The 13,339-nt window shown below is 46.2% G+C and overlaps 1 protein-coding gene across 6 annotated transcripts in view; it reads right to left on the bottom strand.

The window, feature by feature from the left end:
• Nucleotides 1–13,339, bottom strand: part of ANKRD17 (ankyrin repeat domain 17) — a 118,905-nt gene that overhangs the window by 84,283 nt on the left and 21,283 nt on the right. Inside the window, exon 1 of one of the 6 annotated variants that reach the window (XM_066574054.1) lies at nt 5,422–5,571. The exons of the other annotated variants lie outside the window; for them this stretch is intronic. Within the exon in view, the coding sequence (XP_066430151.1) occupies nt 5,422–5,475 (54 nt within the window). The 5' untranslated portion in view covers nt 5,476–5,571. Of the gene's footprint in view, nt 1–5,421; nt 5,572–13,339 lie in introns of those variants that run through there. 6 annotated transcript variants of the gene reach the window in all.

Raw genomic sequence — 13,339 nt, 5'->3', positions numbered from 1 at the left:
CCAAAGTATGGCTTAAGTTTGCAAAATCCTCGTAGCTGAAGCCGCGCGCTCATTGGGACCTCCAGTGAAAGGGCAACAGTGTCCCAGGTATTTGATATCTGGCCCTAGAACTTTACAGAACCTCGTTTCAAACATACATGTACATCCTTATAAATTTTCAGCAAAATCGGAGATGGCCGAGTGGGGACCACTGGTCCACTTGGCATGGAATGACCCATATATGTCTTCTGTCCCTGCCTCACCACCACTACTGGCCCTGGAGTATGTATAATTACTGCAGGGCGCAATGCTCTGCACGGCCGATATACAAAAAAAAAAAATGTGCAACACTGCAAAAAGCAGCCTCCACAGTACTGCACACGGTTAGATGTGGCCCTAAGAAGGACCGTTGGGGTTCTTGAAGCCTAAAATAACTCCTAACGCTCTCCCTATAGAAGCTCCGGCACCAACAGCACTTTCCCTCCTCTATGTCAGAATGCATCTGTGGCGAGCCGCGGGAGGGGCCGATTTTTATACTCGGGTGACACCTGATCTCGCCAGCCACTCACTGCAGGGGGGTGGTATAGGGCTTGAACGTCGCAGGGGGAAGTTGTAATGCCTTCCCTGTCTTTCTATTGGCCAGAAAAGCGCGCTAACGTCTCAGAGATGAAAGTGAAAGTAACCCGAACATCGCGTGGTACTCGTCTCGAGTAACGAGCATCTCGAACACGCTAATACTCGAACGAGTATCAAGCTCGGACGAGTACGTTCGCTCATCTCTATTAATAACACTAAAAAAATTAGGCACACTGTAAATTTAAATTTTTGGGCACATTGGCCATCTTGTTCTTGGGATATGTCCAAGCCCATTTCATACCTTCCCCCATAATATTGCAGCACACCACCTTTGTATATCCAGACAGCCGGTACTCCGCACTACACAACCATCGGAGACGCTCGTGTTGCCACACCACACATGTGCATGAGAGAACGCCAATGCTATATTAGGGACATATAAAATGCAGAAATAGGAGGCATCTTCTCTGTATATTCTAAGGTTTAAAAGGCAAGCTCACACTGTATTAGACATGAATTGGATGCCCAATCCATATCAAAACTGCAGTGAAATCCACATTTTTTTTTTTTTTAAGCATGGTTAATAGGAGAAACAAATGCAGATTAGAACCATAAAATCTGCAGACTTTGTCCACTGACTTGGCAAAATCCACAGCCCACCGCGCAAATTTAGCCTGCGTGGGCACAGCAGTAAGGCTTTATTCACATCTGTATGCAAGTCTCCGTCTACCCGAAACCACGACATATAGCTCCAAGCAAAGCGAATACAGTTGACAGGCTGATGGCCTTGTCTCTGCCACGATGTGGAGGGGAGCGCAGTTACTGAAGCAGCTAAATGGCCGTTGTACGTCCTTCCTCAGCTCCCAAAGGGTGAGTTTTGGTAACTCAGGTGCTGCAGAAACACCGCGGCTCACCAGGTTACGCCATTTCCGTAACTCCCACACATGCAACAGGCCGGGGTGGTCAGGCCCAGCCCCAAGTCTAGTTGTGGGTGCAGCATACATATCCTCGTATATGGATCGGAGTGCTACAATGAGGAACTTTGTTTGAAACATGCAGGTGTCTTTTCCCACTGACTATAGCTAGCGCCTGGTTATACGGCTTCAGAAAGAAATACGTGATCGCTGTCCCCCTGTCCACGAGTGGAGAATCATTGCAATTCTCCGCTCGCGGCCAGCAATTCGCAGCATGCTGCAAATTGCCCCGATTCTCCACGGTCAGCCTATCTCAGATTAGGCTGACCGGTGGAGATTCGTCTGCAGCTCCTGCTCCCAGGAGACGGCTCCCGCGGCGGAGCTCCGCCACGGAATACTGCAACGCCCGTGGACAGGGGGCCTAAAGGGTCTAACCAGCTTTCACATACAGATAGGTGTATAAGGCCTTGTGTGTCAGGCTGTAAATAGTTTTGCTATCCAGACTTTGTAGATATCTCCGGTATACACAATGGTAACATAAGAGTTTGAAGCGGGAGATTGATGTAAAACTGAAATAAACGAATCTGTTTTATCCTCCCCATGGATTTCAATGAGTATTCAAAAAATTTTTTAAAAAAATAAAAAAAATGCTCGTTTGCTCCGTTTTTATTTTTTTTTGGAGGGGGGGGGGGGGGGAATAGGAACAAAAATCATATTGTTCTGCTTTACAGTCCGTTAACACCAGTGTCATGGGTTTCGTTTGGACCATCCGTCACCGATTTCCACTAGAAACAAGTAAGAAATGGCACCACAGCTAAAAACAGAACTGAAGGAAGACTGAAAGTATTGTTGGTTTTTCTTTTCTCAAATTTGAACACCATTAAAAATCAAGTTGGGGGGGGGGGGGGGGGGGGAGAGAGAATTACCAGTTACTTAAGTTCTACATCCGTTTCTCTCCTCTAAAAACTGAACAAAGCCCCACCACAGATGTGAATTCACCCCAATAGGTCCAAAACATGACAAATGTCATGCGTTTAGAGATTAGTTCTAGTATGGAGGTGCGAGCACTGGGCACTCTCCACAGGGACTGAACATGGACTGTCACACTATGGGGAGCTCCCTGAATACCGATGTAAGGTCGGCTGTTCACGGGCGTTGTGAAGTCCCACAGCAGATCTCTGCCGCCCGGGAGCAGGAGCTGCACACGTTTCTCTGCCGGTCAGCCTAATCTAATTGATAGGCTGAGCGTGGAGAATCGGGGCAATTCGCCGCATTCTGCGAATTGCCTGCCGCGAGCGGAGAATCACAATGATTCTCCGCTCGTGGACATGGGGTTGGCGCGTTCCATAGCTTTCCTGCGTGATTAGCCAGCGATTTGCCGCCGGCGAATTCACGGTCGTGGAGAGGGGGCCTAAGGCTACCCTCATATGTAATCGAAGCAGGGGTGGGTGGGTGGCTGTGACTGCTGAAATCCGTTGTGGATGGTGCAGATTTTGACTCTGTTTCATTTGCGGTAATGCTACAAGGATTCCAGCATTTTTGCTGCCCAAAAAGGAGTTTGCTGGGTGTTTAATATCAAGGACCAATCCTCAGGATAGGTCCTCAACAGTTGATCGACAGGGATCCCCTGATTACCTGGCCCGCTGTCAGTGCATCGGAGTGGTCAGAGCCAGGCGTTCTCTGGCATGAGGCCTCTTTATGTGACAAATGCAGGGGGCAGTTGCTTGTATTTAGTTACTATACAGCAGATACTGGGATTATCAGAGAGCTAACATTTAATATTTTCAGGGTCACAGCTTTTATGAAGTGGAGCTCTAAAGAACTATGGCTTTTAGATTTAGTAAACTAAACCTGTCCATGGGGGATGGGTTTACAGCAGAATCCACAGCTGGAAGTCTGACAGGCTGCCGATTTAAATCCCACACCGCACGTGAGTTACCGCACGGGTTTTGTGCAGCATGAACACAAGATTTTGATAAGCCTTATCCACTGGGCCGCTAGTGGAAATGACACCAATGTTCCTTCCGGAGCGTCCACCACATTTGAAAATGTCCTAATAGTCACAAAATGCAATTTCTTCAGGGCACATGTTGGTATTGCAGGTACACAGATGCTGGCAGAAGGACATCTAATGTCTGAGCAGCTTTAGGATAATCTATTAGATCCAATTCCTAATTGTCCCCAGCGAGTGGCCATGTCTGGCTGTGGTGATCAACAGCATCTCTAGAAGCAACATCACCTGGCATAACTGGGTAAGATGGCATTCTGTAACAGCACGCTTGTGCCACAGACTGCACTACAAGGAAGCGCTTTCCAGCAGGTTTGCATACTGTATATTACACACTTCAGCAGCTGACTTGTGTTCCTTAAATATGCCAAAGTGGCATTTTAGATGTAAATACTGGAGCGCAGTCACACAGCAGCCAGGTAACTACAAAAAACGGAGAAGGAAAAGACTACAGAATTTTTTTTCTATTACCTAAGCGGATAACAACCTCCGGAGGCTCTGGGAGACATCAGGTGATTCATTTCTTATGTAGTACAGCTAAAAGCTGGAGCAATTTCTTTTCTTGCAAAGTCAGCTGCAGGCACGGCCAAGGCCTGAAGGATCCGCTCATTGATCACAGCTGAGTGGGAAGAATCCTTCCCCGAGAACCAGGAGCTGCTGCTGCTGCTAGAGAACGGCGAGGCTGCGTTCGCACAGGATCGGGTCCCAGCAAAATGTCTGCGGCGAGCATTCCGCTACAGATCACTGCAACCGCTCACCATTTGGTGCTGGTTTTCAAGTGGGTCTCACCGCTAATTCCTGTGTGGAATCCACCTGCTCATCGAGAAGAGATGAAATCAGCAGCAGAGACTGTGATAAAATGGACGCGCCGCAGATTTGATTTCCGCAACTTGTGGACAAGATTTTCAAAATCTCAGCCACTTTGCTTCTATTATAAGGCTGCCTGCACATAGGCATTCCGGCACCGGCAGCAGTGGCACCCGCACGTACCTGCCTTCTCTGTACTGCGGATCGTCAGCATGGCTCACCGTCGCACATGCGCAGTACAGATTATTTTTTTTAAACTCCATCGCCTAGCGATGACGTGGAATCCATGACCTTTCCGCAATGTTGATTGCTGAAGGGCCGCTGATTGGACGGCTTTCATCAACTTCGACGGAAGCCGTCCGAGCGGTATCCAAAGAAAAAAATGGAGCATTCCGATTTTTCTCCGCAAGCAGAAACTGCAATTGGCTTCCACTCGTGTGCAGGAAGAATCACTTTTCCATTGCATGTTATGGGCGGTATCTGCTGCAGAACACGGAGGCAGACGCTAGCTCCGAATTCCGCAATACAAATCCACCTGTGTGCATGAGGCCTAAATGCAGCAGAATTTCCGTGCAGAGGGTCTCCATGTGAACGCCCCCACTTAGAGCATCCCACCCAGAAAACAAACATGAATGCAGTACTTGGATCAACAACTTCTGCTGAAGTTCAACTTTAGGACTTGATTGGACCATCAGGGGTCTGTGCCCCAATCCCACTCTTTCAACAGCTCTAATTCTAGCAGTGATTAGGGGGGGGGGGGGTCTGTTTTTCACCCCTCTAAGTAATCCCATCCACTACTTCTGCTTTTTTGGGAAAGCAGATTGTCAGATCGCCAGGCAGCGTGGAGGATGTAAGAAGTTGTAATAAAGGAGCACCTGACTTGGCATGGACGCCCTGCCTGCTGTTAGAGGTAAGTGCTCCTCCGGTGTGCAGGCCTGTCCAACTTCCCCGAGAAGTCCCCGTCATGTGACCTCCCCGCCGGGCCGGCTGAGCTCTAGGCCTCTGGCCGGATTGTGCAAGACGCCTGCTATTACAGAAAGCCGCTTTCCAGCCCCCACCTACTAATGAGTTAATCTAAAGGTCACGGCACGCAGGCGGCTGTAGCAGGCCCGGGCTCCGGCCCCCATCCGCCCGTACCTCCAGGATGTCCTCCAGAACATAGGCTTCCATGTCGGCGGCCGTCTCCACCATGTCCTCACACGGCCATAGCCGCCGCCGCTGCACTGAGATGAGATGTGTGCGAGCAGCAGGAACCCTCCTCTGTCAGCCAGGGAACAGGAAATGGAACGTTCTATTCTCGCCCGGAGCAGCTCTGCAGTCCCAGCGCCGGCCGCTACCAACACACGCAGGGGTGACTCACAGCCGGCTGCTGCTGCCGCTGCTGCTCTTAAAGTCACAAGCTTGTTTTTCCCACCCACCACTTTCTGTAGGACCGGGCCGCGGTGACCGGCCAGCACAGCGCGTCCACAGGTGTAGAGCAGGCTGTACCCCGGCAGCTGAGCCGCATTCACACCAGCTGATTCCGTGTCTGTTTTACGCACCGCATGGCCACGTTCACATGGCGTCATGAAACATTTTTTTTTTTTAAATACGCTAATATGCACAACATTGCTCTGTAATGGGAAACAGTCCCCGTCTTCACATCGCTCCCCCCACAGGTATTTAAAAAAAAGTGGGCAATTCTTTTGCGCATCAGATTTTAGCTTTGCGAGGATATTAAGCATCACCACGGTTGGACGTGGATCTTGCAACAATTTCTTTTCTTGTTAAACAGATTTTTCAGCACCATCAGTTACACCATGCGAACATACCCAAATAGGGAGCCAAGGCCGCCTGCATTGGCAGATGTGCATTGTGGAATCCAGAGCAGGCGTCTGCCTCCAGATTCCGCAGCAACTACTGCCCAGAACATGCTTTTTCCTGCACACGAGCGGAAATCAAGTGTGATTTTTTGCTCTGAGGAAACTAAATAAATCGCAGCATGCTCTATTTTTATGCGGATTCTGCGTGGACAGGTTCCATTGAAGTCAACATGAGGAGGACATTGCAGAAAGCTCGCAGATTCCACATCACCACTAGGAGACGAGGCAGGAAAAGCAGAGGTTTAAAAATAAATAAATCTGTACTGCGCATGTTCGATGGCTCGCCAGGAGGACCATCCGCAGTACAGGGAAGATGAAAGGCGCGGATGCCGACTGGGCACAGGGTCGGACTCGGCATGCAGAATCCAACCCGCCCCTGTGCAGCCGCCTAATGTAAATTTAGGCACTCATTTTACATGACTTTCACGGCCGCCTTTTTAGAAACGCAGTTTGCGCTAATTGTTAGTTTTGGCATTCAGCGGCACAATATTCTACCGGGTAAACACGGATCCATATTAGCTCAGTGGAAAAACTAAAGCCATCATAAGAGCAAATACAGATGAAGTACCGATTACATGAGGTTGCACCAATTATAACCAGTATCAGTAGAACGGATCTGTATTAGGACGGCTGCACACGCATGCAATTCACTCTGTGCCGCCCCCATGTGACAGTCGCGCAGCAGCTTTGCAATGACATTGCACACTTTGTGCATGGCGATCGGCGGTCAATTTATACAGAAGATTAGTTTACAGAAGTCTAAATCTTGGGATGTCATTGGGACCCTTCAGTGATGAGCTTTAGATGCAGAGCAAGATTATATATGAAGTGGATGACTGAGGAGGGGGAAGCCCGGAGTTGCTTTTTGGCCTCTATCATCAGGGTAGGGGGATAATCATCTTATGGCAGAACTGGGAAGGCCTAATAAGTCTCTGGTTATTGTGAAGGACGACATTTTGGAGACACTTGCCTCTGTCGTAAAAAGGTGTATGCCTCTAAGCCAAAATGTGGATCATGAAGATCTTTATGACCATTTGCCTCGGATGCAACTGCCAATTTTGTCTGATGATCATACGGTGATGTTAGAGGCTCCTTTGACATTCAGTGCATTAAAAGAATGCAGCAGCAGCGCTTCCTAATGAAAGAGCGCCCGGGTGTGATGGCCTTCCAAACTTTTTTTTTAAAACTCTATCACATTTACTAATGGTTTTTAATGAATTCTTGCATGAAGGTATACTTCCACCATCAGTGAGGGATGCTATAATGGTCTTATTTCCTACAGCAGTAAAGGATCAGTCTTCCCAATACGATTGTCTAATATGTTTATTGACCCCCGATGTGAAAATTCTGGCAAAGGTACTTGCGAACAGACAACTTTTGGAAATGACTCACACGAGGATCAGTCCGGCTTTATGCTGAACAAATCAACAGCTATAAACAAGCTTGTATGTGTATCTCCTGGTGGATCATTGAGTCAGTGGGAGAAGGACCATTTTTCATTCAACGCTGCCAAAGAATGGGTTCGGCGTAGGATGGGTTTTGGTGAGAATTTTTGGCATGGGTTAAGATGCTTTATTCAAAGCCAGGGGTAAGTTGTATTTCTTGTCAGATGGCGTTAGAGAGGGGAACAAGACCGAGATGTCCCTTCTGTTTGCCTTGGCAATCGAGCCCCTGGCTGGTTTGATAAGGCAAACGTCTGATATAGGCCGCCTGCAGATGGCCGGGTTGGATCCTGATGCGAGAATTCTCCCAGCGGGACCCGACCAGAGTCCCTGCAGGGACCAACGCGGCACCGACTGATGTGCCAGCTGCGATTTCTAATGCAATCCTATGGCAGCTTCCACAGGCGGAAATTCTGCAGAAAAATCCCACCCGTGTGCAGGGGGCCAATGAATGGAGAAACGCATCTCATATGCAGATCTGTTGTAGACAGGGGATTTTAGTCTATGGGTCCTATGTCTATTTTAATATATTTGCCAAGATGTTCAGTTTAATCAATTGGGGGAAATCTGCGATTCTCCATTTATATCCCTAGCCGGCGAATTATTTTTCAATTGGAACATTCCCAGCTTCAAATGGTGAGAGAATACAAGTATTTTGTAGTTGTGTTATCTTCTACGCCTCAAGACCATCTCTGCCAATTTGCTTCAATTGATATGCAAGTTTGAGGAGAAGGTTAGAAATCGCCCCCCCTTGTTGATTATTGGCGGGGGGACATTAAGATGTTTTTATGCCGCAGCTCCTTTACATGCACTTAAATTCTCTATTTTGAATTATATCATCCCCATACTTTTTTTTTTAGTTTATATAATATTTAGGAGTTTATTGTAGAAGAAATCTAGAATTCAATTGCAGACCCTTTAAAGGGTTAAGTGATGTGGTGGATTGGCAATTCCAAATGCTTGGATATATTTTTTGGTGTCTCGATTGCAACAGTTGAATGGGTGGGGAGAAAAACCATGTGGGGTTCAATGGCAGATTAGTTTGTAAAATGACATGTTGTACACCCTTCTATAACCGTATAGGAGAAGAATGAAGGGAGGGGTGGGGGAAATGACTGACAATTTTAAGTATTAAATTATGGAGGATATTCAAGTAAATTTTACAACTAGATGGGTTTACTACATACCCCTCTCCCTTTTTTTTTACGTTGGAGGGGTTTTCATTTTGGGAGAAGAGGCATAATATTTTAGCAACAAGGTACATTCTGGGGGTCTTTTTTTATAAACTTTGAACAACTTAGAGAGAACTCCATTGATGTTCCCCAGTTACTCCAACTACAACATCTGTTTGCCGCCCAGGCCCGGTCAATATCTGTGCTTACGGTCCGACACCCGTCGGTGAATTTTCTTAGATGTTCTGAAAGGTGTGACATCTTTTTTCTATAAACCAATCCTTTCCCCATTTACAACAATTTCTAATAAAAGGTAAATGGAAAAATGGGAAAGACTTGGGACAAATTAGTGATAAGTGGGCTGCAGTGTTGCAAAAGATTCCAATAATACCTGAAATTCAACGGCATCAAAATTATATTTAGTGCATATTGTCCTCCATTAAAGTTTAATTTTGGTTATTAAACTAAACCTAAGACAGCCCGAAATGTAATATGGGTGGTGCAGATTTAATGCATGTGGTCTGGGACTGTAAAATGAAGTACATTTTGGAATGGGGTATTAGAGAGAAGATGGTATATTTTGTCAATATTGGTCTTAATCAGCTTTTGTATATTCAGTATTGTGGATGGGCTTGGTGGGCACACTTGAGAATTCAGAGAACTATCTATCAGGCATAGAAGCAGACTGCTGCTCGTTGGATGCAGCCTGTGCCCCCCTATATAGGTGGACTTAATATTGAATGCTGGCTGCATAGAGGTACCATAGTAAATGTTATGGAAGAGGTGAGAAGGTGGAGAAGAGTTAAGGTGCTTTTACACGGAATTCTAGTAAGAAAAAAAAAAGGAAGCAGCAAGACATTCTATCCAAAAAAACCTGGATGAGGTGGACCTATTTTTCTCTTTTACATTATATGGAAGATGGAAACAAAATGAAAGCTATTCAATTTGGATCTACTTAATACAACTATTCAAGTGTAGTTGCAATGTAGAGGTACATTTCAAAGTTTAAAAGAAAAGGTTAACAAGTAAAGATGAGCGAGCATACTCGCTAAGGACAATTACTCAATCGAGCATTGTCCTTAGCGAGTACCTGCCCGCTTGGAAGAGAAGGTTTGGGTGCCGGCGCGGGTGTGTGGTGAGTTGTGGCAGTGAGCAGGAGGGAGCGGGGGGGTGAGAGAGAGGGGGAGAGAGAGATCTCCTCTCCGCTCTCCCCCGCCGCTTGCCGCCGGCAGCCGAATCTTTGCTCCCGAGCGGGCAGGTACTCGCTAAGGGCAATGCTCGATCGAGCAATTGCCCTCAGCGAGTATGCTCGCTCATCTCTATTAACAAGTGATCTAATGGCTATGCAGCTAACCAACAACCATGGTTCCTTTTTTTCTCCCTCTCAAAACAGAGCAGGACAATGGAAAACAAAATGCTGCAGTAAACTGATCCATCCTATACCAAGACTGAACGGCACTAGACTGTTTGCCTTTACAAGCGCCGGCCACTACCGTCCAGACCCCGGTGTATCACCGCAATGACAGGAAAGCTGTAATTCTACATGAGAACTTACCCTCAACAGACACGCTTATGAGAAAAGTCAAACTAGCAGCAGGCAGCAAAAAACTGCCTATCAGGTCTGAAAACAAATGGAGACAGCAGTCTGAAACTTCGTGCAAGTCAAGGTAACTAGGAGCATGTAAAAAATATGTTTCCTTGTCACAGAATATAGAAAAATATTCATAACACAAAAAGGGGGGACCCACATACACATGGAAGCCTGACAGGGGTGTTCACTTGGCTCTAGGGCTCAGGCACACTAATGTAACAGGACATTCAGAGGCTTGTATCAGGCCCCACTTTAAATTGCACATTGGATAATATTGTGTTATTCTTCCCTGCAACTAGGCGAAAATATCAGCCATATGGCGCTTTATAGAGTGTAATGCAAGGCTACAGGGGACCGCCCGCCACTGTACAGCTGCCCACACAAGGGCGTATACTGCTCACCTCGTGTAAATATAGGACAGATTTTCTAATATCCCTTATACAGTAAAACCATCTATAAAGGCCACTTCCATTAACTGTGGTCATGTTTACATCCTTCCATCACATAACCCAGAACCTCCCAGAATGCCCTACATACCCTCAATGTGGTTATTTTGTGATACTAATTGCCAATTACTAGCAATTAGTATTAGCATTGCAGCCATTTGTACATTATTCTTGGAACATCTCGGGATACTTGACAAGTACATGAACCTGGGGCAGGCACACTCATTACCCGCATGTAGTAGTCATTGGGAGCGCCACAAGGTTTCTGAAGTTTGACTCTGTCCCGATACATTGAAGAGGGTCGCTGTCACTTTACGTGATGCCAGCAGGCATAAACTGGCATTGCCCACCGCCACCACCCGGAGCAGAGTCAAACTTCAGAGTGTTTACCTTGAAATGCTGCAGTGTTACAGAACAAAAAAAAACGTACACGGGGGTAATAATGCTGCGATATAATCCCTTTAAGTGGTTTAAATAACATGCATTGTTAGCCATGGCATGTAATAAAATTGCAAGAAGCTATTGAAGTAGAAGCTGTCCACCGGGACTACAGTAGGTGCCCGGTATACAGTATATGCAGGCAGCACAAAGCATTCACATATTGTATTTTTCCTTCATCACTTTACAATCCCTCTACATTGCACCAAGTGGTGTCATGCTATAGATCTGCGATAGGCGCTTTATGGTTCACCATCTACATTGACGTTACATAAGAGCTTGTAAACATGTATAAGTATAAAGTCTTCAGGACTTTCGATTCTTCTTTTAAACATTGTTTTCATAGTTACTATTAGAGGGGAAAAACTATAAAAAGATTAAAGTTCTTTCTACTGCATTGTGATGAAATCTCCCCCCCCCCCCCCAGAGAGTCAATGTATTGTTTGTATTCATGGAGGAGGGGGAAACAATCGGGACTTTATATACAGTTCTGCACAAGTGATGTCATGCTCTCCATTTAGTTCTAGCACTGATTCACCACCACAATAGAAGAATCCTCACACCAATGCACTGAAGTACTGGGGGATTTAAGTTGCTTTTCTATATACAGTACAGTAATAAAGTTAAATACTGTTCACCAAGCGCAATACATTGACTATAGCAGCTATGGGGTCTGTTCGGGTGCCATTGTATAGGCTCAAACTGGTGGCTTCGCTCTTTGTATATAGTTTGTTAGCAATCAAATACAAAATTGTTAAGTCAAGTAATTAGAGGCCGTTACACAGAAACGGATATAACGAGCCTATTAGATTTTAGAGACGTCAGTCCTACCTTTATGTCTGGGAAGTGTTAAGTCAGCACCAGAGATTATTACTTTCTCACACCATTAATCAGTCGCCATCCAATGCCCCCAACGTCCTCATACACATCCATTTAGCCAAACCTACATATGACTTTTTGATCGCTTTATATTACATTTTTTCTTGGAGATGGGGGACCGGAAAGAAAAAAAAACAAAAAAAAAACCACACAATTCTTGCGCACCCCCCTCCCCCCACTTCGGATGACGTTTACCATCCGGGGGGTAAATAATGCGTTACTTTGATAGATCAGACTTTTAGGCCTCATGTCCACGGGGAAAATCAGGCCCGCTACGGATTCTACATGTAGAATCTGCAGCGGGTCCCTCCTCCCCGCGGACATGAGCGCTTAAAATAAGAATTTAAAAGAATTAACTCACCCGCAGCGGACCGGGAAGGTCTTCTCTTCCTCAGGGCCGGATCTTCTTTTTCGGCCGGCGGATGAACTCGTCACGCCGGTAGCACGTTGCCGACGTGCCGCGCACATGCGCCGGGCACATCCGCCGAGCCGAAGCAAGAAAGATCCGGCCGTGAGGAAGAGAAGACCTTCCCGGCCCGCTGCGGGTGAGTTAATTCTTTTAAATTCCTATTTTAGGTCTCCCGCGGATCCGGACGGCTTCCATAGGCTTCAATAGAAGCCCGCGGGAGACCCGCATGAAAATGGAGCATGGTCCAGATTTTTTCATGCTCCATTCTTTTTAAAATCCCTTTTATTGACCATCCGCGGGTATTTATCTACCCGCGGCTGGTCAATGCATGCCTATGGGGTGCGGATCCGCGTGCGGGAGAAGAGTTAAAATCCGCTGCGGATTTTAATTCTTCTTTTGCCCGTGGACATGGGGCCTTACGGATGCAGCAATATCAAATATGTGGTTTATTTTTATTATAAAGATTCTTTTATTATAAATATGGCAAATGAGTTGTTTTTTTTTACTTTTATTACCTCTTTTTTAATTCTTAAAAAAACAAAAAATTATTATTTTGTCAGGGGGGTTATAGACCTCACGAACAAAGCACTGGGCACTTTGAATATCAACACTCCTGTGACGGTCCCAACACTCCAAACATCTTTACATATAATATACACTTTGATGCTTGTATGGTCCTGCCAAGATTGAACGGTTAATACTACTTAAGGCCCATTTACATGGAACGGTCATCCTTCAAGTGTCCATTTTTTGGAATGACTTTCTGTTCATTGTGAAGGCAGCCAACGATGACGATAAATCGCTGGCTTGTTCACC

This window comes from Eleutherodactylus coqui, chromosome 7 (genome assembly GCF_035609145.1).
Source record: "Eleutherodactylus coqui strain aEleCoq1 chromosome 7, aEleCoq1.hap1, whole genome shotgun sequence".
Classification (NCBI taxonomy): Eukaryota; Metazoa; Chordata; class Amphibia; order Anura; family Eleutherodactylidae; genus Eleutherodactylus; species Eleutherodactylus coqui.
This window is presented reverse-complemented; position numbering and strand designations above follow the sequence as displayed.